This window comes from Stigmatopora argus, chromosome 7, assembly GCF_051989625.1.
Source record: "Stigmatopora argus isolate UIUO_Sarg chromosome 7, RoL_Sarg_1.0, whole genome shotgun sequence".
Taxonomy (NCBI): Eukaryota; Metazoa; Chordata; class Actinopteri; order Syngnathiformes; family Syngnathidae; genus Stigmatopora; species Stigmatopora argus.
In genome coordinates, this window is record NC_135393.1 from 14787641 (window position 1) to 14814331 (window position 26691).

General features: G+C 40.6%; 3 protein-coding genes across 9 annotated transcripts; 1 reads left to right on the forward strand and 2 right to left on the reverse strand.

Moving 5' to 3' along the window:
- Positions 1 to 52: 52 nt before the first annotated feature.
- col9a1a (collagen, type IX, alpha 1a) lies at positions 53 to 11536 on the reverse strand. The gene is made up of 32 exons (XM_077605087.1): positions 11398 to 11536; positions 10421 to 10495; positions 9466 to 9504; positions 9321 to 9383; positions 7542 to 7595; positions 7401 to 7436; positions 7289 to 7312; positions 6813 to 6866; positions 6680 to 6733; positions 6567 to 6599; positions 6127 to 6183; positions 5997 to 6050; positions 5838 to 5891; positions 5021 to 5074; positions 4899 to 4952; positions 4373 to 4426; positions 4240 to 4293; positions 4097 to 4150; positions 3963 to 4016; positions 3310 to 3354; positions 3175 to 3228; positions 3046 to 3099; positions 2907 to 2960; positions 2745 to 2816; positions 2389 to 2424; positions 2268 to 2312; positions 2159 to 2191; positions 1893 to 2039; positions 1033 to 1087; positions 770 to 958; positions 560 to 637; positions 53 to 436 (listed from the first exon to the last, which is right to left on the reverse strand). The coding sequence occupies exons 1-32, from the start codon at positions 11461 to 11463 to the stop codon at positions 228 to 230; spliced, it is 2058 nt and encodes a 685-aa protein (XP_077461213.1). The 5' UTR covers positions 11464 to 11536; the 3' UTR covers positions 53 to 227.
- Positions 1385 to 21669, forward strand: hyls1 (HYLS1 centriolar and ciliogenesis associated). Of its 7 annotated transcripts, XM_077605081.1 has the most exons (22): positions 1385 to 1516; positions 10375 to 10519; positions 11512 to 11684; positions 12793 to 12916; positions 13315 to 13416; positions 13523 to 13590; positions 13834 to 13952; positions 14079 to 14134; positions 14663 to 14761; positions 14863 to 14930; positions 15059 to 15177; positions 15318 to 15373; positions 15915 to 16016; positions 16118 to 16185; positions 16291 to 16415; positions 16499 to 16554; positions 18360 to 18490; positions 18569 to 18614; positions 18904 to 18958; positions 20665 to 20746; positions 20823 to 20849; positions 21057 to 21669. In XM_077605081.1, the coding sequence occupies exons 4-22, from the start codon at positions 12817 to 12819 to the stop codon at positions 21189 to 21191; spliced, it is 1614 nt and encodes a 537-aa protein (XP_077461207.1). In that variant the 5' UTR covers positions 1385 to 1516; positions 10375 to 10519; positions 11512 to 11684; positions 12793 to 12816; the 3' UTR covers positions 21192 to 21669. The 7 variants fall into 7 exon arrangements, with proteins under 7 accessions (XP_077461207.1, XP_077461208.1, XP_077461205.1 ...); XM_077605082.1 differs by lacking the exon at positions 11512 to 11684 and having other exon boundaries at positions 10375 to 10630; XM_077605079.1 differs by lacking the exon at positions 11512 to 11684.
- Positions 21584 to 25887, reverse strand: mrpl4 (mitochondrial ribosomal protein L4). Its single transcript, XM_077605086.1, has 9 exons — positions 25706 to 25887; positions 24338 to 24419; positions 24085 to 24256; positions 23960 to 24011; positions 23026 to 23143; positions 22847 to 22953; positions 22061 to 22170; positions 21900 to 21973; positions 21584 to 21834 (listed from the first exon to the last, which is right to left on the reverse strand). Exons 1-9 carry the CDS (start codon positions 25754 to 25756, stop codon positions 21689 to 21691), a joined length of 912 nt encoding a protein of 303 aa, XP_077461212.1. The 5' UTR covers positions 25757 to 25887; the 3' UTR covers positions 21584 to 21688.
- Between the last annotated feature and the right edge of the window lie 804 nt (positions 25888 to 26691).

The window sequence follows — 26691 nt, forward strand, 5'->3', positions numbered from 1 at the left end:
AGCAGCACATTTGTCCCTGTTTTTTTCTTGTGGAGGAAGAAAACATGTCAGATATTATCAAAAATGTCTTTTATTTTCTCTGGAATGTTGCTGGAATAAATAAAAGGAGTGAAACATTTTTGCACCAAAGACAACTATTGTGTGTATTGACAAATTAAATTTACAGCATACATAAAAGGCCTCTTTTTTTTCTTTCAACAGCCTGAAGGGGGCGCTGCGATTCTCGCTCACATGTCACTGGGACCCTTCATGGCAGAGTCTTTGCCCCCTACAACCGGCCCCATCGCCGCTGCGAGGACGCACTGCGACGGCTCACAATATCCGGCCAGTCCCGAGGATCCTGGTGGACCAGGGACGCCGGGAATTCCGGGGGCCCCACGAGGCCCTCGGGCGCCATCGCGCCCGTCGTTGCCAAACGCCGACCGGCCCGGCTGACCTGAAAGGTAAAAGCATGCCATTTGCTTTTTGGCCCTTTCCAGGTGACTCATTGGCTCCTTGAATTCGTCCAAATTCCACTTTTTATCCATCTCATTTAATGTTATTGCCTTCAGTAATTTACCTGTCAGACCAGGAGCACCTGGGTGTCCTTTGAGGCCCCTGGCTGTGGGGCCCCTGTCCCCTCTGTCACCATGGTCCCCTATGGATAAAAAAAATCATGTTGGGGCATATTATTCTAATTGAACATAGTTTTTGTTTGCCTCATTTATTCCATTTATTTCTTGCTAGCATTTTTCGTGTTTGCAGGAGAGTGTGTGTTTGGGGGTCCCACCTTTAGGACCTTTGTGCCCAAGCAGCCCAGGCGGTCCCTTGAGACCAGGCAACCCTCGGGATCCGGTGTGGCCAGGGAAACCGTTCTCACCGCTGGGGCCCGCGGGTCCGGGTGGCCCAGGGGGTCCAGGCAGCCCCGTGACTCCTGATTCGGGTCTGCTCAGGCTGGCTGCCAGCTGGGCCAGCTGCTCTGTACCCCCCCAAAATGACAGTGATGATGAATGAGGATGAGAATGGATGAAGACGAAGACGAGGAGAACCCACCTTGCATGACTCTCATGCAGACTTGTTTGATGTGTGTTTCTGTTGGCGACTTGCCCTGCGCAAACAAGTATACATTCAATGATTAGTATGAATTCTGCTGGTATATGCCAATTTTAATCTATTTTTAAAGTATAAATTGATTATACTGCTCCAGTAAAGTGCTCAAAACAGATTCAGTATTCACCAAATGATATAAAACAGCAAAACAATTAATTAGATATAGTATATATGTAACTTTTTTTCTGTATCACTTTATTGTGAAATTCATTGAGTGGCAGGTGTCCAGCCAATCATTGGATTCGATGCAATCACGGTGCGCAGCCAATCACGGATGGCATTGACAGTAGTTGCACATGAGGCTAAAGCTAACTCTGCAAAAGTGAGTGTGATACGTCGACTCCCCAAACCAGAGGAAAATTATGGACTAAATGGAAGCTAGACGACCTCAAGCGACACATTCAGGAGAAAAGTCGTGAAAAATAAGGTAATATTTAAGTCAGATTTGTGAAAGTGACATTGATGAATACCTTTTATGTATGGATATAAATAATGGCATTTTGTTTTGACTAGATAATTTCTGGGTAGTAGAAATGCACCTGCTGATGGCAAGTGTGATACTAAATGTGATTTTTTTAAAATCCCCCCAAAACCTCAAAAATCATTTCTGCTAAAAATGTTTCTCAAACATTTCTGTAGGTTTCACCCAAAATACATTTTTTTTTTTGAGTTGCGAGGGGTGCTGTAGCCGATCCCAGCAGAAGGCAAGGGCACACCCTGAATTGAATTTTCTTTTTTGTCCATTCCTAGATTGGCACAAATTGAACTGAAATGATAAAAAGTGTGGGTAACAAAGATCTCACCCGAGCTCCCTGTGAGCCGGGGCCACCCGGCATGCCCATGTTACCCTGCATGCCTCGTGGTCCCGCTTGGCCCGGCTCGCCCTCCTTCCCCTGCTGGCCACGCCCACCTTCGGGTCCTTTGTTTCCCGTCTCTCCCGGCGGGCCCGTCTGAAAACACCACATTGTGAAATATTCACATACGATTTTATTAACACAAAAACGATAATGTTTTTTCGCAACAACCTTTCTGAACAAAAACTCAGATTGTTCTCTTTACGCAAACCTACCGCTCCTTTCTCGCCAGGTTCGCCCTGATCGCCCTGTGAGAAAATATAAGTAATATAAATATATATAAAAGCAAGTCCAACGTTTGAGATTGAGATCGTAGAGGCTTACCAGATCTCCTCGATACCCCAGCGACCCCTCAGCACCTGGAGGTCCCTAAATTAGAAACCGTCTTTATTAGGATGCCAAAAACTAAAATATCTAACAAAAAAGCGGGGATGTGGACACGCACCTGCTCCCCTTTTGGACCATCCAGACCCACAGCACCCTGGGAGAAAAAAAACAAATGAAAAGTTGAGCATTCTCAACCATTTTTCCCAGTTTATAAATGAATTTATTGCAAATAATAGCAATAAATGGCTACGTTTTGGGATTGGCTGGCCACCTATTAATGGAGTCGGCCGTTTAGTGCTCATAGTAGTGGGCAGGGCTAGGCTCCAGCACCCCCTGAGACCCTCGTGAGGATAAGATGGTCAGAAAATGAATGCATGTATGAATGGCTAAGTTTTGCATTACTTTTGCGAACTGACAGAGGGACTTAAATATTTAAAATTTGAAAAGTGGTTGTCAAAATGTAAATTTTCTTACCCTGTCGCCCTTCTGGCCTCGATAACCAGCCGGTCCCGGGAGTCCAGGAAGACCCGCGTCACCTTTGCCTCCCTGTCACAAATTTCAAAAATTCAACTGAGCGGATTTTGTTCTCATAGTAGAAAAATACACGTTATGATGGTCTTTCTTGAGCAGCCTCACCCGTCCTCCAGGCGCCCCCATGGGTCCACCTGGTCCTCGTTCTCCTCGTTCACCCTGCAACCATCCAGGAGGACCGACGATTCGGGATTATCTAGATAATCTGTCGCTGATTCGGTTTTGCGTGGACGGAATGACTCACGGGTCCTCCTCGAGCTCCGATGGGTCCCACCTCACCCTGGTCACCGCGCTCGCCCTGGAATCAAATCCGTCGGGTCAGAGTTGACCTTCATCGTTTCCTTCATCGGGAATATTTTCCAGACTGCCATACTTGTTTTCCCGGAGACCCCATCATTCCAGCGACCCCGGGATCCCCCGACACGCCCTGGAAAATTAGAAGAAAAAAATTGCAGGGTCTGACCAATCGCTGTACATCGTATTGTGGTGACCAATCGTGCTTTGATACCTTGGGACCGCTCACTCCTTTTTGGCCGAAAGAACCTGGGACCCCCTAAAGTGGGGGGAGATGGGGGGGGTGCACATTAATCAAACCAAGCAACCAGTAATAAACTGCAATTATATTTATTAAAAGTACTACTAGTATGGTAGTAATAATAGGGGTTATCCTACTTCACGTTTTTTCAATTATCGTGGCCATGTTTGGTCAACATTATCCGTGCTATTCGAGGGATTACAGTAGTTCAACTCCTTTATTTAACTCTTAACTCACTGCCATAATGGAAAATGACCTCCAATCCATATGAACTTGAACCCTTTTCACTGATACGCAATTTATTTTTTAACCCTTTAACCCTCCAAATGGATTAAGTTTTAGAATTTTCCAATCCTGTGGAAATGTATGCAGATTTATCCATTCATTATCTTTTGGGCATATCTGCTTAATTGTTCAAAATTTGTTTTGGGGAAAAAAACAGCATAATGTGCTCAGTAGTAATTGATTAATTCTGTTGCAGTTTTTCCCTTCACTGACGTAGCCTGGTTGATGTGTCAAATCATAATAATAATAATAATAATAATAGAGAACAACAATAAGTCTTTGCCCCCAAAAATGACCACGTAATGCTTCCCCCTTACTGGCAACACGTCTACCCTACTTACGGGAAGGCCTTGCAGTCCAGCGTCGCCCGGAGCTCCGTTCTTGCCTGGAAGTCCCTGACAAAACCCACACGAAAGCATCATAAAGATGTCCAGTCGTATGAAAGTCCGATTAAAACGTCTAAAACTGCAGTCACCTTGGAGGCAGGAAGTCCTGGGATTCCCTCTCGACCATCCGGACCAGCAAGGCCCTGTGACAGCGACAAGTATACACCCCGTGAAAAATTTCCGGTCATTAGCCCCAGGCTCAGCTTATGCTAAGTTAGCTTCTAATGCTCACAGCTTCTCCCTTTGGTCCTGGTGGTCCTCTGATTCCGGAAGGACCTCGACCCCCCTACCAAGATGCCAAAACAACATAAGAAGACTACAACAATGGCCGATAAATGTTCAACAACTGATCGCAAAGGCCTGACCTGCACCCCACTTGGTCCAATCTCCCCGATGGCTCCTCTTTGGCCAAGGTCCCCCTGAAAAATGTTGGTGGATTTGTCAGGATGCTCATGAACATGACATTCTGGCAAAAATACAACATACATGGAGAACAACTCAAAAGAAGTATATTGATAATATATAGGTATTGGAATCCAGTATTCCCGTGTTTTTCACGGTGTACTGCAAAAAAAACGTGAAAAACGGGGGAATACTGTGAAAAATATTTCCACAGCATTCCCCCGTTTTTTGCGGTGTATTGCAATAACTGCAAAAAAATGCAATATACTCATTTGTAACCACTGTATAGTATAGTCTATACAGAAAATACTCACATTTATACTCTCAATTCACATTTTAGAGTAGTTTTGTTTAGTCATCCAACTATACAGCATGGAATATATTATCATCCTGTGTTAAGTTGCAGTTTATATTACACTTTTTTGTCTTCACATCATGTAAAGGGCTTCGTGAGTCGTGAATATGGAGAAAAATGATTGAGAAACTCACCGGAGGTCCCTGGCGGCCCCGTGGTCCCAAGTCACCAAGCTTTCCTCGGGGTCCCTGTTTGGAGACCGCTTGTTTACAAAAGGGAACAATTCTTCAGGAATACTAGAAATAGATTTTCCTACCCTTTCGCCTTTGGAGCCCGTTATTCCTGCTAGGCCTTTTCCTCCGGCTGGGCCCTGGGGGGTAACAAAATAGCATTCGTTAGCTAACACGTAGCCCGTAGTTTAAGAGGTACGTATTGCTAGTATGTTATTTCATCTCTTATTTTCTGAACTGATTTATCCTCATTAGTGTCGTGGGGGGTGCTGGAACCTATCCTAGCTGACTCCGGTGGGGGACACCCTGAATCGGTGGCCAGCCAATCGCAGGGCACGAGGAGACAAACAACCATTCACGCTAACACCCATACCTAGGGGCAATTTAGAGTGTCCAATCAGCCTTCCATGCCTGTTTTTGGAATGTAGGAGGAACTCAGAGTACCCAGAGGAAACCCACGCAGAGAACATGAAAACTCCACACAGTTGGACCGACCTGGATTTGAACCCAGGACCCCAGAGCTGTGAGGCCAACGTGCTAACCACTAAAATATTTGTCCAAAATATTTTGCAAATACTGAAATAACTTCAGCGGTCTAAACTGATGATTTGTAGCCCAGTTGATAAGCAGATAATTATCATATTTTTAACCGTATAATTTCCGTGGAATAAAAGGGCTCAGGTAATAATGAATTAGCATTTTAGCAACTATTAGCATCAGTTAACCACATGTTTTTGTTTTGTTTTGCTTTGCTTTGTGCTTAGTTTTCTAGCTAGGTCAGCACTAAATTGGGCGCAGTTAATGCTAAGTTAAAAGACGGTTATCAGTTTGTTCCAAAATTAGTCATTATGATGATAAAAATCATAATGTACATTTTTTCAGAGATACAGTAGAATCACTTACTGGAAGTCCTTGCGATCCAACTTCTCCCTGTCGTCCTTGTTCTCCCTCCTCGCCCTGAAAATATCTTAGAGAATTCAGAAAAGCACTGTACAAATTTGGTGAATCATGAATATTTATTTATTAACATGTTATTTTCAAGCAAACGTGCCAGGATATTACCTTGTGCCCTTGTCGACCGGGCTCTCCGGACTCACCCCTCACTCCCTTGTGACCCTGCACACAGAAACCAAGCACTAAGACCAAAGAAAAAACTTGTCAACATGTTTTTAGGGGGACAAAATGAACATACTTTCATGCCGGCAAGTCCGGCGTGTCCTGACAGTCCTGCTGGACAAGCGCTAGGGCACTAAAACACAACAACTTCAAGTTAGGTCAAATATGAATTAGCCACAGGCTAGCCTCTAACGGGCTTTTTAAAACAAAATAATTCATCATACCAATCCCAAATAAACTTTCCACTGAGCCCCAAAAATTAAACCGTGTTAAAGTGAATGGAAAGAAGCCCGCTTATTGGTGCCAAATAGTTCATTTCTTGAATTTTTGCCTACAGTACTTCATAACTTAGCCAAATCTTTATATTTTTTATATTATATATTCAATTGAGAACATGACAAAGAGTGTGAGTACTTATTTATGTGTTTAGAAAAGGGTTAGCATGAGATTTAGGGTTCATTTTTCTCCTGAAATGCTCGAATTGAAGGTTTTCTAGTGATCTAGTGTGGAACTCACCAGTTCTTGGCCTTGATAAACTCCCGGTGGACCCTGGAAAAAAAGATTTGGGGGTACGTCAAGCATGACCTAAAACTAAGACATGACTGGGGCAGCGTCTGAGTGGAATATACCCGAGGTCCCACGGCTCCACTCCCACCCACTTGGCCCCTCTTGCCTCGGGCTCCCTGCAAAGGACAGGCAGTTTTAATTTTAATTTTCATATTTTTCATTACGCAGGACAATGGTGTCTATTGTGGTACTCACAGGGGGGCCCACTTTGCCCATTTCTCCTGGAAGTCCGTCAGTCCCTGGGATTCCCTGATTGTGTTGTTAAAAAAAAATTACATGAAAGACAGACAAAAGAAATTTGATCTTGAAATTATATGGAAAAATTACAACATACTAATATCATCTATCTTTTTAAGCGGAGAAGAAAAAGTATTCCACCTCAGATAACAATAAAATAAGAACTTTCAATATGCAATTCATTTTTCCAATTTGTTGTCATATTTTAAATGAATAAATTAGTGCTGAAATTTAGCACACACACAAAATATTACCAATGTTTAGGTATACGTATTTTTGTTTTTATAATTTAGGAAGAAATAGTTATTTTTTAATTTGTACTTTCATGTTTTGGGGGGGGATTGTTTGTCGTTATTATTTTTGAGAAAGTAGAAATCTAAAGGGAACAAAGTTGCATTTTTCTCATTTTCAGAAAATGAATTCTCAGTACTCACATCCAACCCGTCTGGTCCCGCCCCCTAAAAGAGACCATGCATCCTTGAGTTAATCGAAAATCACACGACAACAAAAACAAATAACCGTGAACACCTCAATGGGTGTACTTACAGGCTCACCTGCCGGCCCCAGTGGTCCAGGATCCCCCTAAGGACGAGATCACGCACACATACTGAGAAATTTTCAGCTGATGAAACACACAAATCTTTTCTCGGGATGAATTTGATCACATTCTATGTAAAATAAACTCACCTTGGGTCCTTTTACACCCGCTAAACCTCGATCTCCGGGTGGTCCCACGGGTCCCTGAAGAAGAGAACTTTGCTGACAGTGGTTACAAGTACAAATTGCTAGACTAGGTCAAGATCTAGTGACCTATGAGCTAGTGGCTAGCCACCAAAAAGTTCATGTTCTTCACTGGCAAATTCCTAACCGAGATAAGGCTGCCTTCTCCTAGCTAACTCCTAACTAAAAAAACACGATTAATTAATCAGCCCTGATAGAAAAATTTAAAAATCTTGCTCCTAGGATTGATAGATATTAGCCCATGCTACATAGCTACTAGTTTTTAAAACAATCGGCTCACGAATGATAAAGGGGTATGACTCCAAAGGTAGTGTCCACAAGAACAACAATAACCTGAGTGATGACTTTACTTGACAGCTTTTCAGCCTGAAAAAAAGCCCTGATTGTCTTTATTAGACTATAATATAATGAATATAATGAAATATAGCAACCCCGACAGCATTGTTTTTGTGGTCTAGCTATATATATTTTTTAAATTGTCTAAAAAATGGCAATCCAAGTGTCTTTATAGGATAAAAAAGTTTAAATAAGGGGCTTGAGACAAAGGAAGAACAGACCGACGAATAATGATCTAGAATTTTTTTTTTATGCTACCTACTACAAGTAGCGCTGCTGTCTCTGTCTGTTGCGTCATTACATTAGGTACAGTCTGTTTATTTTTGTGTAATTCCGCTCTGTACCACGAGATGGTGGCACAGAGTTTTTGACATAGTGAAAACTGTTACCATAGTGACTGAATTGTACTTTTCACGTTTAAAAGAGAGGTTTATCACATTATAGTTTTATATTGTACAGTATTTTTTTTTTTGCGTGGCCGCAATACGCTTCCATATTTGGTAGTTAACATGGTAGCTTTGTCCAATTGGCTTTAAAGATTATGAGGGGCTTCTTGTTAAAGGCCTGGTATAAAGAAACCCTTAGACCCCCTCCTCCTCTTCCTCATTTTACATTGCAATAAGGGTCCAAGTGAGTCCAGACGGTTAACAGAACCACTGCAGCCGAAGCCGCATCTTTATAGAACACAGTGGTGCCATTCTGCTCCATCCCCCCGCATCGCTCCCCATCTCCCCCTTTCCGACCCGCACAAAAAGAGCCCTGTTTCCATCAGGAAACCACTGGGGTGCAACTTAGATGGAGACATTTGGACGTTTTCAATCGCTTATTCTGTTCAGTTAACGAAGGCCAGGGATTTCTTTAAAGGTGAATTATGTACGGTGTGCAATAGTGTAGGATAGTTTAATTGTTAATAATATAGTGATAAGATTTTTGTCCTTTTTACAGTCTTTAAAATACTTCATTAGGAAAGGGGATATACATTGTTTTTAATGGGGGGAGATATGCCTAAAAATAAGGCAAGAAAAGAAATATTTAATTTTTCATGAATTACAATTCAGGTTTATTTTTCAAGTGTATTGCTTTTAATTAAATTTATGATATTTTATGAAGAAATTATGTTATAAAAGTTTAATATCTTGAGCAGCGTCCCGGTGCGCTACTTATTTATTTATTAGCACTTTTTAATTTATTATTCATTTTTATTATTTATCGATTGTTTATTTGTTTGTTTGTTGTTGTTAGTTGTGCACTTCCTGGTGAAGCTTTAAATCTCATTATACTTGTATAATGACAATAAAAGCATTCAATTCATGTACGCACTTCTAACTGCATCATATCTCAGTTTATTTTTATCATAATTTAGCTTAGCTGAGTTAGGTTTCTACTTACGTCTGCTCCCGGAAGCCCGGAAACGCCAGGAATTCCATCAATGCCGTTTTCCCCAGGCGAACCCTACAAAAAAAAGATAAAAACATTAATATTTGTGTGTGTGTGTGTGCATGTACAGTGTGCGCATGTGTGTGTAGAGACTCACTGGTCCACCGTTCACTTTTGAGTCCACTCCTCTCTCACCCTAAAAAACAAGAAAGGTCTTGTTGGAATATATTTGACCACTGCTTGATTCAGGAAAAAAACATTAAATTCATCAATAATTAGCTATATAACCTGTCTTGAGGTTTTTTTTGACTGATTGGTTTGTTATTGTATATTGGACTTAACATCATTGGTATATAGTTCATTGTTTTAGTGTTTTTTTCACCATGACTTTGAGGGTCTTGCAATTTCTCTGTACTTTTAACAATGACAAATAAAGTTTTCATACACAGGCAACCAATAGGAATAAGCATTTCATCCCTCCCAGACAAAATGGATTGGACATCCAGCCAGTCCTTTGAGTTTCAATGAATTGAATGTCTTTTGTTGTCAATTCCGTGTTTATTTTTAGGGTCACTTCTTTTGAGTCGCCCCTCCCGTGAAACAAAACATAACAACAAAGGCAAAGAAAATCTTCCCCGGCGACTCTTCTGATAGGCTGGGTAATAATATGCAAATTTGTAAGACTCGGGCATATTATACTGAATTATTATGTAAAAAGTTAAGCAGGGCTACACACGTTTTAGGATGCACTAATTTTATTTTGAGTTACTCGTGTCACTAAATTGTTTGATTCTGACATTTGTTATATATATATACCTATATATATATATGACACAATAAATCTCATTATATTGTATAATGACAATAAAAGCATTCGATTCAATATTGAAACCCTTTGAGATTGTGTCTGTGTGCGGGGGTCCATAATGTCTCCTTAAAATTCCGATGAAAACAAAATGTATAAAGTTATGAAAGAGAATAAAATAGGGTTGTAGGGTGGATAAGAGGCTTTGATGCTATTTCAAGCAGCTTTTCACTGGCATGCATTGCACTCGTGTTTCCTCAGCAGAACCTTCCAGAAGAATCAACTTCATATAAGACGTCCCACTCACATCAATGCCGTCCACACCGGGCACGCCAGCTATTCCGGGTGGTCCCGGGGGGCCTCTGGGACCCACCGGGCCCCTCTGCAGAAAAAACAGGGGAAAAAGGTACATATTTTTACATTCATCATTTAGAAAATCACTCACACAGACGCCCTTTGTCTGGCTGATCTGAGGCCAGTCGGACGCCGCGTGCTGGGATTAGTGACCGCTGACGCCGTAAGTGGACCTTTGCGGCAACATTCATACATTTATACCAAGAATATACATATATGTGAACGGAAATATTTGACCACAAGTGTATTGTATATGAGCTGTTTTCTATGGAAACATATACATAGAACGTTTGCCTTACTTAATCAAAGTTATTAGTAGTTTTTATTACTTAATATTTATAGCCACCTCAAAGACAAAATCAAAGACACAATTGTTTTGTTACATTGCACAAAAATACTTGAAAATAAGCCACATTTAAAAAAATGGAAAATTTGCAACCACACATCGAGGATCCACTTGACAATTTTTGGGGGGAAAAGGCTTTTAAATGAGTCATATCTTGATTTTGCTCTCAGTAAAAATAAAAGCTATTCTGTGAAACTATCGTAAATGGTTAGCCAAGCTACATTTAGTTTGTTTAATTCGAACCCCCATTTTTTTTTACATTCCATCCTCAGACAAAAGCAGAAGCTGAGATGCCCCCTGATCATCAAAATAAAATTGTCTACCCAAAAATAACAATCAATTTGACCAGTTGCTTCACCACTAACAGAGATAATATCAGAAGTTCTTGCTTGAATACAAAAATGCAATTATTTAGTTCATTCGATCAAAATAACCAAGAGCCTTACGCTTTTTCCTCCATGTCTCAGAAAATTAAACAGCATAATCAGGTCATTTTTACTATCCTGCTCTGGTACATTTCTATAGTGAGAATGATATCTTCAAGGAAAAAATTGACGATAAATCCAAGGTAAAATATGCTTCACCTGAGCAGAGGCGATGAGAAGCGCTTGCACGAGAAGGAGCAATCGGCAGCTCCTGGACAGATCCATGGTCTGACCACCTCACCGCGAGTCCCCCTTTTCCCCGGATTTTCCCAGATTACTCGCTATCGGGCCACCTGTTGGACTGTCCCCCCCACCCGGGCCCCTTATTTCTGCCTCCCGCCCCAAACGGACGCTGGGAGGAGGTCCTGTTTAGTCACCTTGCCAGAAAAGGAGGAGGACAACGAGTTTGAATTGAGTGGAATTGAATTACACTGACTTCTCTATGGGTAGTTATGTTTATTTTCTTTTTTACTAGATTTTTCAATATATGTTTAGTATTCTCAAAATAGGTTAAAAAGTAGCTATGGGTATTAAATTATACACATGTATTTGTTTTGTATTTATTTACTTAGATATTATATTTATTTCTTTATATATATTTGTTCAACTAATTAAGTTTGATGTGTTCACCTTTGGTGACCTTTGCTTTTGACTCTGACTAAGCGCTAGAGGGCGCTGTGACAGCGTGTTCACCCACCATTACAACGCTCCGTCGAAGAAATATAATAAAGCGTAGAAGAAGAAACGGCGTTCTTTTTTAAATACTCGTCAACGGTCGTGGCGTTTCCTTGGTGCACATTTGTTTGCTTCCTACTAAAGAATACAACAATAAACTAAGAAGCCATGGTTTAGCAACTATAATAGAATAGAATTGTATTTAACGACTCCATTATTAAAGAACACCGACGTGCTGCTGCTGGGGTAAGAAAAATAATCAGCACCTGTTGCTAGCATCACGGCTAAAGCAGTCCACTTTAAACGTGACGTTCAGTGTCATAATTACGATTTTTAACTTAATATTTACTTGTAATACTAATTAGTTTTTATCACACGATTTATGACATAATGCCCTGCACATAATGTTGACGTTATGCTAAAACAACATTTGTGAAATATAAACGATAAGTGGTGCTGTTTTACGTCACATGTTTCGTGTATGATTCGATTTTCGATGGCGTTTCGGTGGTATTTGGAAAGGCACGTTTAATAACATTTATTGTACAGTAAGGTGTGCCTGTTGACTATAAACAAATCAGAATGCGTTTTTTTTCCTCATAATTGTGTCAGGACAATGCAATATTGTAATGACCGCTCACAATTTCTGTTCATGCGTTACTCAAAAAAGAAAAATGTCTGGTCTCAAGTCTCAGTTTAAGTGTGAAAAACAATAACGAAAGAAACAATGAACAGTACAGGTGAACATATTAGACAAAATGATGGTAATAAATACCGTCTAAAAACCCACTATCACACAAGCTCAGTGAGTACTGTTTCTCAACGTAGTGTCTTCAATTTGTGTTTGCTCCAGACTGCTAAAAAGTTGTTTTTCCTCAGAATCTCCAATACTTTGAAAATTCTATGGACAACTTGGACTTATCTGAAGAAGAGATTAGACAGCAACTGGTGGAAGTGGGATACACAGACTTCCCAAAACAAAGACTGCAAGAATTCAAGCAAGGTGACGGCACATCTTATCCTTTGACATTTGACAGGAAAGCTGTAGGCACGAAGATATATTTTGCAATGATTAAGAGTGACTGAGTGAGATGATTTTCCTTTCCTTTCTATAGATCTCCTCTTTTAACATGATTGCAATAGAATCAAAAGCTGCCCAATCCTGATTACAGCAATTTGGCATCTCTGCACGTTCATATAAGTTAGGTGAATTCCTCTCAAAGCAACACCATCAAGCCACAAAGGATTTTAGGAATTATGGTGGAGTGCTAAAGAATGGGCGGATGCCTTAAAAATACCCCCCAAATTTTGGAAAACTGAAAATTTGCCAGCTAGTTGAGAACCCCTCCCAAAAAAATCACGTTCGTGCATTAGTCCAACACATGTCAATTGTGTTCACAGATTTGGAAGAATTAATTCAAAATGGCGGCTTGCCCAGTCCACCGACGAGTTCGGTTGATGCCAACGTGAAACCCGGACCGCCCGCCTTCACCAAGGAAATAGGTGTGTGTGCTCGTCTGCTTGTGTAAGTGATCAGATGTGTGTGAGACCCCAACGTTGTGTGTAATCTGTGTGTATGTGGACATTTCTCTGTGGCTTTGCCTTCTAGTTAGCCCACGTGACTTTGACACATCTCCCGCGAGCTTTTCTCCCCTTGACGAGATCCATAACACACAAGTAAGACGCCGATGCCAAAAAATAGATGTGAATTGAGAGTGAGATGTGAATTGGCAAGCCGTGTTGGTGAAATGTTAAAAATAAAACAGTTTGCTCATACATTAATTTATGATGTTCTAATACTGATAAACGTACCCATTTTTCACTTTTTTTTTCCATCTCTGATCAATGTTTAACAATTACTCCTCATTTATATCGATAACCTTTTCTTATGGCATTTGTTTGTATGTTAATCTTTGGCAGGTTCTGATTCCAAGTGCCCAAAAAGATGGCCGCCCGCAGCAGCACAGGAGCAGCGAGACACCCCACACGTTGGTGCCCGACACTCGCGGCAGACATTACATTACCAGAAAAGTCTCTAGGTTTGTAATACAGTATTCCCCCCATTTTTCACGGCTTTTCATTTTTCGCGAACACCGTGAAAAATTAAAAAGTGAAAACCTGGAATTTTTTTATGTATATTTGTTCTTTCTCTTGTCGACGAGCAGGAAGATCGATGGACAGTCGGTAATCTGCGATGAATCCTACTACAAGCAAGACTCTGGTAACTTTTCCAATCATTTTCATTTTTCTCTCCACAATACATACATTCTCGGGGTTTCACCAATGCCGGTGGCAACTAAAAATATAATTGTCAGCAAGGTATTACAATGTACATCATTCTTAATCAGGCAAGCTAATCTTTAGGGCACTGGTGTCAAAGTGGCGGTCCGTGGGCCAAATATGGCCCGCTGCATCATTTTTTTCGGCCCCGAGAAAGCAAATCTAAAAATAAATATATAAAAATATTTTCTATTTTCCACTTTAATATGGAACATAATTAAAGAAAAAATTGGTTTCCTTTTGAAATGAAAAACATGATTAAAAGAGGTTTCCCTTACTAAGAAAAAAAGCTCAAATAAAAAAACAACTGAATATTTAGGGCTTTTGATCCAATTCTATTAATCCAGTTTAAAAAAATATAATCTAGATATTATATCTGAAATGGTCCGGCCCTCATGAAATCGAGTGGACGTTAACCCCAAATGAACTCTGCTAGTACCAGTCCAACCCATGTCAATTATTTTGTCAGATCGAGAACTCTTGATTCAAAATAGCGGCTTGCCTAGCACAACCTCTCCCGCTGACCCCACGTTGAAACCCAGACCACCCGCCTTCACCAAGGAGATAGGTATGAGCGCACGTCTGCATTCGAGTGTAGTTGTGTAATCTTTGCTCAGACTAGCTTGATGTGCATATTCAGCTATGTCTATGTGTGGCTGTGTCTTCTAGTTAGCCCACGTGACTTTGACACATCTCCCGCGAGCTTTTCTCCCCTTGATGAGATCCATAACACACAAGTAAGACACCTGCCAAAAGCCAACTTTTCACTTTTTTTCATCTCTGATCAATGTTTAATAATTACTCTTTCTCATTTATAGTGATAACCTTTTCTTATGGCATTTGTTTGTATATGAATCTTTGGCAGGTTCTGATTCCAAGTGCCCAAAAAGATGGCCGCCCCCAGCAGCACAGGAGCAGTGAGACACCCTACACGTTGGTGCCCGACACTCGCGACAGACATTACATTACCAGAAAAGTCTCTAGGTTTGTAATACAGTATTCACCCCGTTTTTCACAGTTTTTCGTTTTTGTGTTTTTTTTAAACCGCGAACACCGTGAAAAATTAAAAAGTGAAACCTGGATTTTTTAAATGTATATTTGTTCTTTCTCTTGTCGACGAGCAGAAAAATCGATGGACAGTCGGTAATCTGCGATGAATCCTACTACAAGCAAGACTCTGGTAACTTTTCCAATCATTTTCATTTTTCTGTCCACAATACATACATTCTCGGGGGTTCACCAATGGCGGTGGCAACTAAAAATATAATTGTCAGCAAGGTATTGCAATATATATCATTCTTAATCAGGCAAGCTAATCTTTAGGGGACTGGTGTCAAAGTGGCGGCCCAGGGGCCAAATCTGGCCCGCCACATCATTTTTTTCGGGCCCAAGAAAGCAAATCTAAAAATAAATATATAAAAATATTTTCTATTTTCCACTTTAATGTGGAACATAATTAAAGAAAAATTTGGTTTCCTTTTGAAATGAAAAACATGATTGAAAGAGGTTTCCCTTACTAAGAAAAAAGCTCAAATAAAAAAACAACTAAATATTTAGGGCTTTTGATCCAATTCTATTAATCCAGTTTTAAAAATTATAATCTAGATATTATATCTAAAATGGTCCGGCCCACATGTAATGGAGTGGACGTTAACACCCTTGCTCCACAATCAAATGAACTCTGCTAGTACCAGTCCAACCCATGTCAATTATTTTGTCAGATCGAGAACTCCTGATTCAAAATAGCGGCTTGCCTAGCACAACCTCTCCTTCTGCTGACCCCAAGTTGAAACCCAGACCACCCGCCTTCACCAAGGAGATAGGTATGAGCGCATGTCTGCATTCGAGTGTAGTTGTGTAATCTTTGCGCAGACTAGTTTGATGTGCATATTCAGCTATGTCTATGTGTGGCTTTATCTTCCAGTTAGCCCACGTGACCTCGACACATTTCCTAGGAGCTTTTCTCCACACGACAAGGGACGGAACACACAAGTAAGACAAAGATCCACCACTTCATTTTTAATCAAGTTTATTGTGTACTTTTGCTTATTTCTATTAATAGCATGTTTCATTTGTGTATTCATTCAATTCCGGCAGGTTCTGAGTCCAAATGTCCAAAAAGATGGACGCATGCAGCAGCGCCTCCACGAAGGCGGCGAAACACCTCCCATATTGTTGCCCGACACCCAGGGCGGACGCCTCGTCACGAGAAAAGTCTTAAGGTTTGGGATGGCCATGCAAGAAAACTGATTTTTTTTTCATGTATCTATGTGCATCTGAATGTATCTTTCTTGTTGATGATCAGGAAGGTAGACGGACAGTCGGTAGTGTTCGACGAATCCTACTACAGGCCCGATTCTGGTAAACTTCCTATTTTGCATTTACCATTTGACGTCACTGCACACACCACATTGTGACGTAAACCACAAAAACGACTTGCGTCAAAATTAAGTTTTTACTATTACAATAAACTCAAAATTATTTTTAAAGCTTGTATATTAAAGATGAGTTACTAACATTAAAATAAGCACATTGGGGCTTTGATAGGGAAATATTAAGTATTAGATGGAATAATCAAGTGGCTACCAAGTGAACAGAAGTATAAATTTGACATTCACACGAGTATATTTTGGTATTATTTGTATTATTTTAAAATTTAACTTAAGCACTGCGTTAAATTGATTGGTAATATGCATGCAGCACCAATAGCCTCCAGCAGGCGGCGACATAATCGTCCGTACCATCAACCTGCTCAGCTAATCAGCTTAGGTCCGCTTAAGAGCTCGAACAAGGTTCACCAGTCTCTTACTCAAGGCAAGAGACCAACATGTACCGAATGTGCCAAGACCAGGACGAAAGCTCCTTCAGTTCCTCCTTATGGTCCAGCGAGGAGGAGGCCGGGATTGACGGATATGACAGTACAAAGGTCCAAACCGGAGAAGACGCTAGCGACGAAGACACCGGGACCGAAGATGACGGTTCCGTCTTCCACTCTGAAAAAAATGGCAACGAGGAAGACGCCCGCAGCGACGGCACCTCCGTGGTGACGTCCGGTTACGGCACCTTCAGACCCGAAGACCAGCACGTGGGAGAAGAGCAGGACAGTTGCGCCGAAGGTTCCCAGAGGAGGTACGATAAAGAGGACGCCGGCTCACGGGACAGCTTTTACGATGATTCCACACATGGGTCGGAAGACGACGAAAGGGACAACGTTTCTCACGGAGACCAGAAGGAACCGGAGAACCAGCAGATTCACGTGAATCTCATTTCTAATAGCATGAGTGAAGATGTATATAAGAAACTATGGCCAAAACCAGAAGACTGTGACCATAACATCAGAAGTGAAGATGAGAAAAAAACAGAGGATCTTCACAATGACAACAAGAATGATGGTGAGATGCCAGAGACCCTTTCTCATGATCATCATCATAAAAATGTTTGTGAAGGTACAAAAATTATAGTGGACCATCCCAATGAGATCCATCCTGACACCCAGAGTGAAAATGTCCCCGATGAAGACGGACAGAACGAAGTAATTCCTGATCTTAATTCAGAAACCTCACGAGACGAGGGACTTGGACATGTCGGGGATGAAAAGTTCCTCCTGGACAAGGTTGATTTTATGAGCCGTCTTCTGGCGGATGGAGAGGAACACACCAAGAACGGTGACAAAATCTTTAGAAGGCACAACTCAAAGGAAGAGTCCAGCAAAAATATCACCTCGGAGGAAAAGTTTGTCAGCGTTGAGTCATTGGGGAACCTCACACACCAGGGTACATTGATGTCATCGTAGGTTCTTTGAGATGTCTTTGATGAGCAACCAATTAGGGCTGAGCAATTAGACTAAATATGAAGTTTCACCCAAAAAATGTGATGTTAGATTTTTTTTTTCCAAAAAATTGTGTTTAAGAAAATAAATTTCTCCTTCCCTATTTGTGCTGTAGGCCCCTAAATCAAAAGAACTAAATACAAATAACTGAACAAAGAAATTTTAATTATAATGTTGAATAATCTATTAAATATTCAATAAGTCAACAACCAAAACTTGTACAAACTTTAATGCATTCATAAAATTATCGCCATTTATTTGACATTATTTTTTGGGGTCTAGGCTGCTGGAGCCTCCCCGTAAAAACATTGATATGCATTTTTTCCCCGTTCTACAGATTGCTCCAGTTTGCTGCAATATAGCCTGTCTGGGCTTCACATACACGACTCGGAAAATGACAAATCCAGCCTGAGCAACGATATGGTGGGGATCTCCCTCAGCAGCTTTGGATCTGGCAGCACACGCTCTGTACGTTAGAGAAAATAAATAAATACATAACAAGTGTGCTTTCACAGCAAATTAAAAGATGTTTCTGTTTGGTTCCAGACACGATCGGGAAGCGAGAGCGACTTACGGACGAAACACAAATCCTGTAAGTCCACCATTAGTCCAAGTTGGAAAAATAAGCAAATGGTGAATCTTAAGAGATATTCAGCTTCCACCAAAGTTACTAAGCCCGTTGTTTCAATACTATCTTAACACGACTGCTTTGTATATTATCGCATGTGGGCCTTGCGTCACTCATTTGACTATCCTTAAAAACTACATGAAATATGGGATTTGTGTGTACACCGTGGTGGGGGTTCTGCAGGGTTGTTGTTTTTTAATGAGAGCGAGCATCTTGTCCATTCATTCATAGTTGTCACCTGTTGTTATTTCAGTCATTCGTCCCATCATGACGCAGCGGACCATCAAGAAAATGGACCCGGTAACCAGGTCAGCCTCTGAATTCCTTGTAGATTACCATATTTCCCGGAGTATAAGTAGCATTTTGTGTGGCCTTCCACACTTGCTCTTCTAATACTCTTCCGATGACTACGCAGCAAGACTTCACAAACCTGCTCCACTGTCTCAAAAATATTGGCCTACAAAATGGGCTCAAACATTTTGAAACACTCTGTATTTGCGGTCCAAACACAATGAAAAATGTGGACTAAATTGCTCAAAGTTTGGTTTTGCTCAAATTATATGTGCTACTCAAAATATCAGATCTCACCTAGAATCTTGTCATGTCATGTTTTTTGTTTTTTTTTAAAGGTCAGACTATAGTGGGCCTGGTGGCCGAGTGGTTAGAGTGGTGGCTTCTGAGATCTGAGGTCCTGTGTTCAAATCCCAGGTTGGTATAACTTTTGTTTTTTTTCTTCGCGCCCTAAAGTCAATGTCATTTTTTTTTTTTTTAGTTAAACTATTAAAGGCTCCATTGGCTGAGTGGTTAGTGCATCAGCCTCTGACATTTGGGGTCCTGGGTTCAAATCCCAGTTACTACCTGGAAACAAAAATCTTGGGACCAATTGTTTTGGACACCAAGACACTTGGTGTCCAAAACATATTGGTCCCCTCCCGCCTTCGGCGGGAGGGGACACTAAGACAGTTGGTCCCCTCCCGCCTTCGGCGGGAGGGGACCAGGACTCTTGGTCCCCTCCCGCCTTCGGCGGGAGGGGACCAACACACTTGGTGTCCACCCCCGCCTTCGGCGGGGGTGGACACCAACACACTTGGTTCCCTCCCGCCTTCGGCGGGAGGGAACCAAGATTTTTGTTTCCGGGTAGTGACTGGGATTCGAACCCAGGAACCCAGATGTCAGAGGCTGATGCTCTAACCACTCAGCCGGCGGAGCCCCCAATAGTTTTAGTTAAAAAAAAAAATTTGACATTGGTTTTAGGGGCGCGAAGAGAAAAACAAAAGGTATACCGACCTGGGATTTGAACACTGGACCTCAGATCTCAGGAGCCGATGCTCTAACCACTCGTCCACCAGGCCCACTATAGTCTGACCTTTAAAAAAAAAAACTTGACATGACTTTTGGGCACGAGGAGCCAGAAAAAAGGTAGACAGAGGGCGATTGGAAGCCAGGTCCCCAGATCCCAAAGGACAATGTTCTTACCACTGAGCCACCGGGCCCACAATAGTTTGCCATTTGAACCCTAAGCCTATCCCAGAGTGCATGTGACGCACGCCCTGGCCACATTGCAGTCCCAATTAGAATTCAAAAACTTTGGTGAGAACTCATATTTGCACGATGAGTATAGATTTCCAAATATGTCAGGCGGATAGACTAATTTAGACTCAATTGGTAACATCAGAGCTTCCAGCCAGTGCCAGGTATTTCCAGGAAGGCTCTCACCCAAGTCATAACCAGGCCTGACCCTGCTTAACTTTGGCCATTTTCAGTGTAATATGGCGTAAGCCCATCTAGAACATGAGATCTGATATTTTGAGTAGCACCTATAATTTTAGCAAAATCAACATTTTTACCTGTTTAGTGGACATTTTTCATGGAGTTTGGCCTGCAAATACAGGATGTTCCAAAATGTTTGATTTTGTAGTTGTACTCTTTGGCTGGTGTGACTTATAATCCAAACAATACTGCAGTACTACCAGCATTTTCCAAAGAAAAGACCATCAATTTTGTCACTTGACAGGTATTTCCAGTACAAGCAGCTGTGGGACGAGTTTAAGCTCCCCGGAGAGCGAGACCACCGGGAACTCCGCTGGGAAATCAGGGTTCGATATATTGTTTTAATTTTTTTAAATCTCTTTTTAAAGTAAGTTTGTCCCTTTTTTTTTTGTGTGGTTGCAGGAGCGACTTGCGTATCAGCCGATAGCTGTGAGTATAAGCAAATTATACCTTTCATATTGTAAAGATGCCTTTAAGCAGTGGTTCTCACATTGGAAATTATTAGTAGAGTTGGAATAAATGACTAGTGCACCAATAAAACTTACCAATTAAGCTAATTGAACACACTGATGAAATTGTGGACCGTAAAGTTTGATAACCCAAGGAAAAGGAGCCTGATGGTGTTTTGTGTTACAGCCCAAGGCTCGTAGGACTTACGTGGCCAACAGTTACGTGGTTCCAACGGAAAAGAAGCGGTCGGCTCTTCGCTGGCAAGTCCGCAACCAGATGGCGCACCCAGATCCGCCGCACGTGTTCTCGTACCGCTTTTGAGGAACTTTTTTTAAGCAAACGACGCTTTTTGTGGCAACAAGGAGCTCCAAAAGAAAAGGCAAGTACATAGAAGGACACAAGAACACGGACCCAGCCTCACAAGTTCCAAAATTGATAATCGGAGCTTTTTGTCGCACATTGATTTTTTTTTTAGGGCCTTGGAGCATGTGGGTTAGGAAATAGTCCTAATTGTGAACCCAAGTATCAATGTGAGGCCTTTTAATATTTTTGTTTGTTTTTGTTCTTAACAAGGAAATGGTTATTTTTCAAGTGCCAAACAGGGACAGCAACAACAGAAATTTGGACTTTTTTTCCCTGCATCATCTTTTGGGCACCTTCATTTACCTTTTTTCCCCCCCATAATGAAAACAACGGCAAGAGCAACAGGAGCATTAAGCTCACAAATCTGTTTTAAGGCTTGATGTGCTTGAGCTTGTCACAAATAAAATTTTATTATTTAATAAACATGATAAATGCATACAGTTAAAAGTGGAGGATTATGGTAAGTCTGAGTAGGGCAATTTAAAGGGGTAAAGCGCTGTGTATCGTTGGTCCTGCCAAAGCAGTTTCTCCTCCAGGAAGCGCAACGTCTCCAGCGTGAGGACCAAGCCTTCGTGTTTCAACATGCTGTGCACATTGAGACCTGCGAAGGCAACAGTTAAATCCACTACTCACCTTTGACGCCCCGGAGACGGCGAGAGAACGCACCGAGAGCCGGGATGAGGTTGACGGTCTTGAGGGTGGCCGTGGCCTGCAGGATGTTGTCGGCAAAGTTGTCCCCTCTGCGCAACAAGGACCCAAGAACGTGTCCAATTGAGAGAAGAAAAAATAAAGCTAGCAGAAAAAGAAAAATCTAATAAATGACTCACACATCGACGACGAGCAGCGAGTCTTCCCAGTGTTTGAGCCGGATGGCATCCAGCAGATCCTGCGAGTCCGGACTCTGAATGTCCAGTGAGTCAACGATGTGTAGTAAGCCCTAAACAGACAGACCGCCACAACCATTCAAATCTGATCATTACTATACTATGTCGTTTTTTAAGAAAAAAAGCCTTACTATACTATGTCGTTTTTTAAGAAAATAAAGCCTTACTATACTATGTCGTTTTTTTTAAACAAAAAAAGGCCTTACTATTCTGTCGTTTTTAAGAAAAAAGGCCTTACTATACTGTCGTTTTTTAAGAAAAAAGGCCTTACTATACTATGTCGTTTTTTAAACAAAAAAAAGCCTTACTATACTATGTTGTTTTTTAACAAAAAAAGCCTTACTATACTATGTCGTTTTTAAGAAAAAAAGCCTTACTATACTATGTCATTTTTAAAGAAAAAAAGCCTTGCTATACTATGTCGTTTTTTAAGAAAAAAAGCCTTACTATACTATGTCGTTTTTTAAGAAAAAAAGCCTTACTATATATTATGTCGTTTTTTAAGAAAAAAAGCCTTACTATACCATGTCGTTTTTTAAAGAAAAAAAGCCTTACTATACTATGTCGTTTTTTAACCAAAAAAAAGCCTTACTATACTATGTCGTTTTTTAACAAAAAAAAAAGCCTTACTATACTATGTCGTTTTTTAACAAAAAAAAGGCCTTACTATACTATGTCGTGTTTTATGATTATTTTGATGTTGACTTTTTTTCTTAGTTGAAATCCTACCTGGGCCACCTTGGAGCTCAGCGCCACTTTAAGCCCGAGGACGCGCACCTTCATGGGCAGCATGTAGTAGTAACTGGTGGGGCCCCTGGGGCCGTGGGACACGCCCCCTGATTGGATCACACACCACGTCAAAGGCACAACCAAAAACGTGGGAGACGGAAGCAAAAACGTGGCCATACCTCCTCTCCACAGGGGTGAGCGGATGCTGCTGTGGCGAGCGCGGCCCCCTCCCTTCTGTTTCCACGGTTTGCGCCCGCCGCCACTTACCTCGGACCTCACCTTGGTGTTGGCGTGACTCTGACAACAGGAACAAATGCGTTCCATATAAAAGGCAAGAAGGAGCATAGTGAGGTGAAAATAAAACGCTACTAAAGGGGTGTCAACGTTCTGGAAAAATAAGCCTCCACTTTTAAGGGAAATGGTCATAAAGTAACAAAGTCTCACTTAGGGAGCAATGGTTAAAAAAATGATGACAAGTTAGCATCTGTAATCATTACACAAGAAAAAAGGTTTGCAAATCTATACTAATGTTAGCTTTTGCTCAGGATTAGAAACAGTGAAAACAACAGTTACTGTATTGGCTTGAATATAAGAAGGTTTTTTTGCATTGAAATAAGACTGAAAAAATAGGGGCCATCTTAAATTCAGGGTCTTGACATTATAACCACTCACAATGCTATTTGTTTCAGATGTACTGTCATTATTTTCTGTATAAAAATTGAATTTGGTCTTTATCATTACCATATATTGATTATCTGTTTGTTTTTGATTCCAGAGACTCAGCGAGTGGTGCGCTCTCTGAAAATCTTCAAAACCATGGAACTCATCCTGGACTTCAGACGGAACACGACCGCACTGCTCTGCTGATCTCACTTGGACTACTTATTGATTATTTATATGTCTGATTGTCTATTGTTGTTATTTGTGCACTGTGATGAAAGCTTTAAATCCAATTATACTTGAATAATGACAATAAAGGCATTCAATTCAATTCCAAAGGTCTTTTCCCCCCCCAAACTTGAGTCTTGAAAAAGTCTTCTATTCGGGCCAATACGGTATATCGGCCAATGGCCAATCTAGTAAACGTCCATATATCGGCGGACCTGTACTTACGATGCGTTTGTAGTTTCTTTGCCACACTTCAACACTGTGCAGGATGTCCAGCCTTGACCAGAACACAAATGTGCACATCAAATCTCCAGTTCCCATTTTAGCATTGGCCGCTAGCCGATGCTAACCTGGGCGGCACGGCGAAGACGTCGGGATGCAGCTCGGCCACGCCCAACGGGTCGTCGCTTCGTCCCTGCAGGGCGTCCACCCACAGCCGCACGGCGCTCCTGTGGGCCGGGATGTCGGCGTCGCAAGACCTCAGGAGCGGCAGGGGGGAGTCCGGCGTGGGCGGCGGGCGCTCTAAGTGGGGTCGGCAAATTTGGAAAGGTTACACGTCCATTCGCTTGAGGAGTATTTTGTTCGGTTCAGGAGTTTACTCACTTGTTTTGGGTCCAGCTTGTAGGTTGGCGGGAAGCAACAGGTTAGGTGGAAGAGCATTTTCGCCAGCCAGTGACGATGCAAACTAGACACACAGACAAGATTTCCAAAATAAAGCAGTGGTTTAGAAACTAATGTTTTACAATTTGTACTACAAGATGGTTCCAGATTTTTTTTTCAAGACCGTAGATAACTTTGGAGGACCAGAAATAATGGCAATAACCTAGATATTGTGCAAACTAGGGGTTTTGAAACGGATGTTTTACAATTCATACTACAAGTTTTTTTTACAGTTTTTTAAAAGACTATACATAACTTTTGAGGACCAGAAATAAAGTAAACAATAAATTCTCATTCCTCTCTTATCTCTGAGCCAATTGAAAGCTCTGATTGTATTTAAAAAGATTTAAGGGAAGAAAAAAACTAAATATTGTGCATTGAAAGGGTTAATGAAGCACCACACTGCATTGCTTTATACTTTTAAATATTAATATTAAAAAATACAACGATTCAAATAAATACAATATCTAAGTTTTCTTAAATGACCCAGAAGTCTCTTTCCCTGTAAAGCAAGGGTGTCAAACTCACGTCCTCATTAACGTCAACTCAATTTCATGTGGGGCGGACCATTTTAGATATAATATTTAGATTTTTTTTTATCGGATTAAAAGAAGTGGATCAAAATCCCTAAATATTCAGGTTTATTTTTGTAGATCCAAAACAATGTTTATTTGAGCTTTTTTCTTAGTAAGGGAAAACGTCTTTTAATCATTTGTTTCTCATTTCAAAAGGACACTAAATATTTTTAAATTATGTTCAATAAAGTGAAAAACAGAAAATATTAATAATATATATATTTATTTTTAGATTTTCCAAAATTCTTTTTGAACTAAAAACACAAAAAGAAAATTGCAATTATTGATTTAAAAAGTGAAAAATCAGAAAATATAATATACTACATCTATAATCTTCATTTGAATTTGATCCTAAAACAGAAAGTCGGCACTCATGATTTACTTTCTCGGGCCGCACAAAATGATGCGGCGGGCCAGAATTGGCCCCCGGGCCGCCACTTTGACACCTGTGCTGTAAAGGGTTCTTTAAAAAAAATGCTAATCTAGTCACTGTGTATAAACGGTAAAACGTGACCACCACGCCTGATACAACCACTATTAGTTAATGTTTTTACAAACTGATGACGAATAACAAATCAAAGTATTAAAATAAAATGTTGGACTTTAAGAAAAATAGGACCGAATTCGACTGTAGGTGACGAATCACCCCTAAAATGAAACTTTATAAGTATATTCAGGGCACATTGGCCACAGCCGCGACACGATGGTTGCTATCAATGATGAGATGCTTACTTACTCGTTTCGCAGAGCTTCTTCCGCACAGCTGCAGAGAAAAACGTAAATACATATTTTGTCGGTGTTTTAATTCATAATATACAGCGATCCGAACGAAATTCGGTGACTAGCCGCCTCGCTTGTAAAAGCTACGGCGAGGTCGTGCCTGGTCGTCCCGTGCGTTGTTGTCGCAGGTGTATGACGTCAAACGAAGTCTCGCGAGAGATAGTGAAAAGAAAAAAAAAGTACTTGTTTCGTTAAATTGCACCTCTAGGGGGCGAACCTCCTGAAAGTCCTAAGTCTTTGCATTCATTCAAGATTTTTATTTGTCAAAAAAATGATCATGTAGTAAGGCTATTTCTCCATTTAAAAAACTGACCATGTATAAAAAGGCTATTTTTCATTACAAAATAAGTATAAATGAAATAAGGCTTTTATTTTTTTTGTTTTAAATGACTGTGTGTAGTAAGGCTATTTTTCGTATATAAAAAAAACACCATGTATAGTAATGCTATTTTTCATTTTTTTTAACTGACCATGTATAGTAGGGCCATTTTCATTAAAAAAAGTACAAATGAAATAAGGTTTTTTTTTTTTAACTGACCATGTATATTAAGGCTATTTTTCATTAAAAAACTGACCATGTATAGTAAGGCAATTTTTCATTAAAAAATAAGTATAAATTAAATAAGGCTTTTATTTCTTTTTTTTTTAAATGACTTTATAGTAAGGCTATTTTTGTATGTAAAAAAATCACCATGTAACGTAAGGCTATTTTTCATTTTTTTAAAAAGAAGGTAAACCATGTATTGTAACGCTTTTTTAAGTAAGGCTATTTTTCGTTAGAAAATAAAAAATAAAAAACGGTAAATTAGCTTTATTAAAGAGACACAAGAGTCACAAAGTGCATCACATGGTTAAAATAATTACATTTCATACCGTTGATCTATTTATGGAAGTCATTGGCTGCAATTAACCGGGATAGACATCCATTGGACATCTATCACT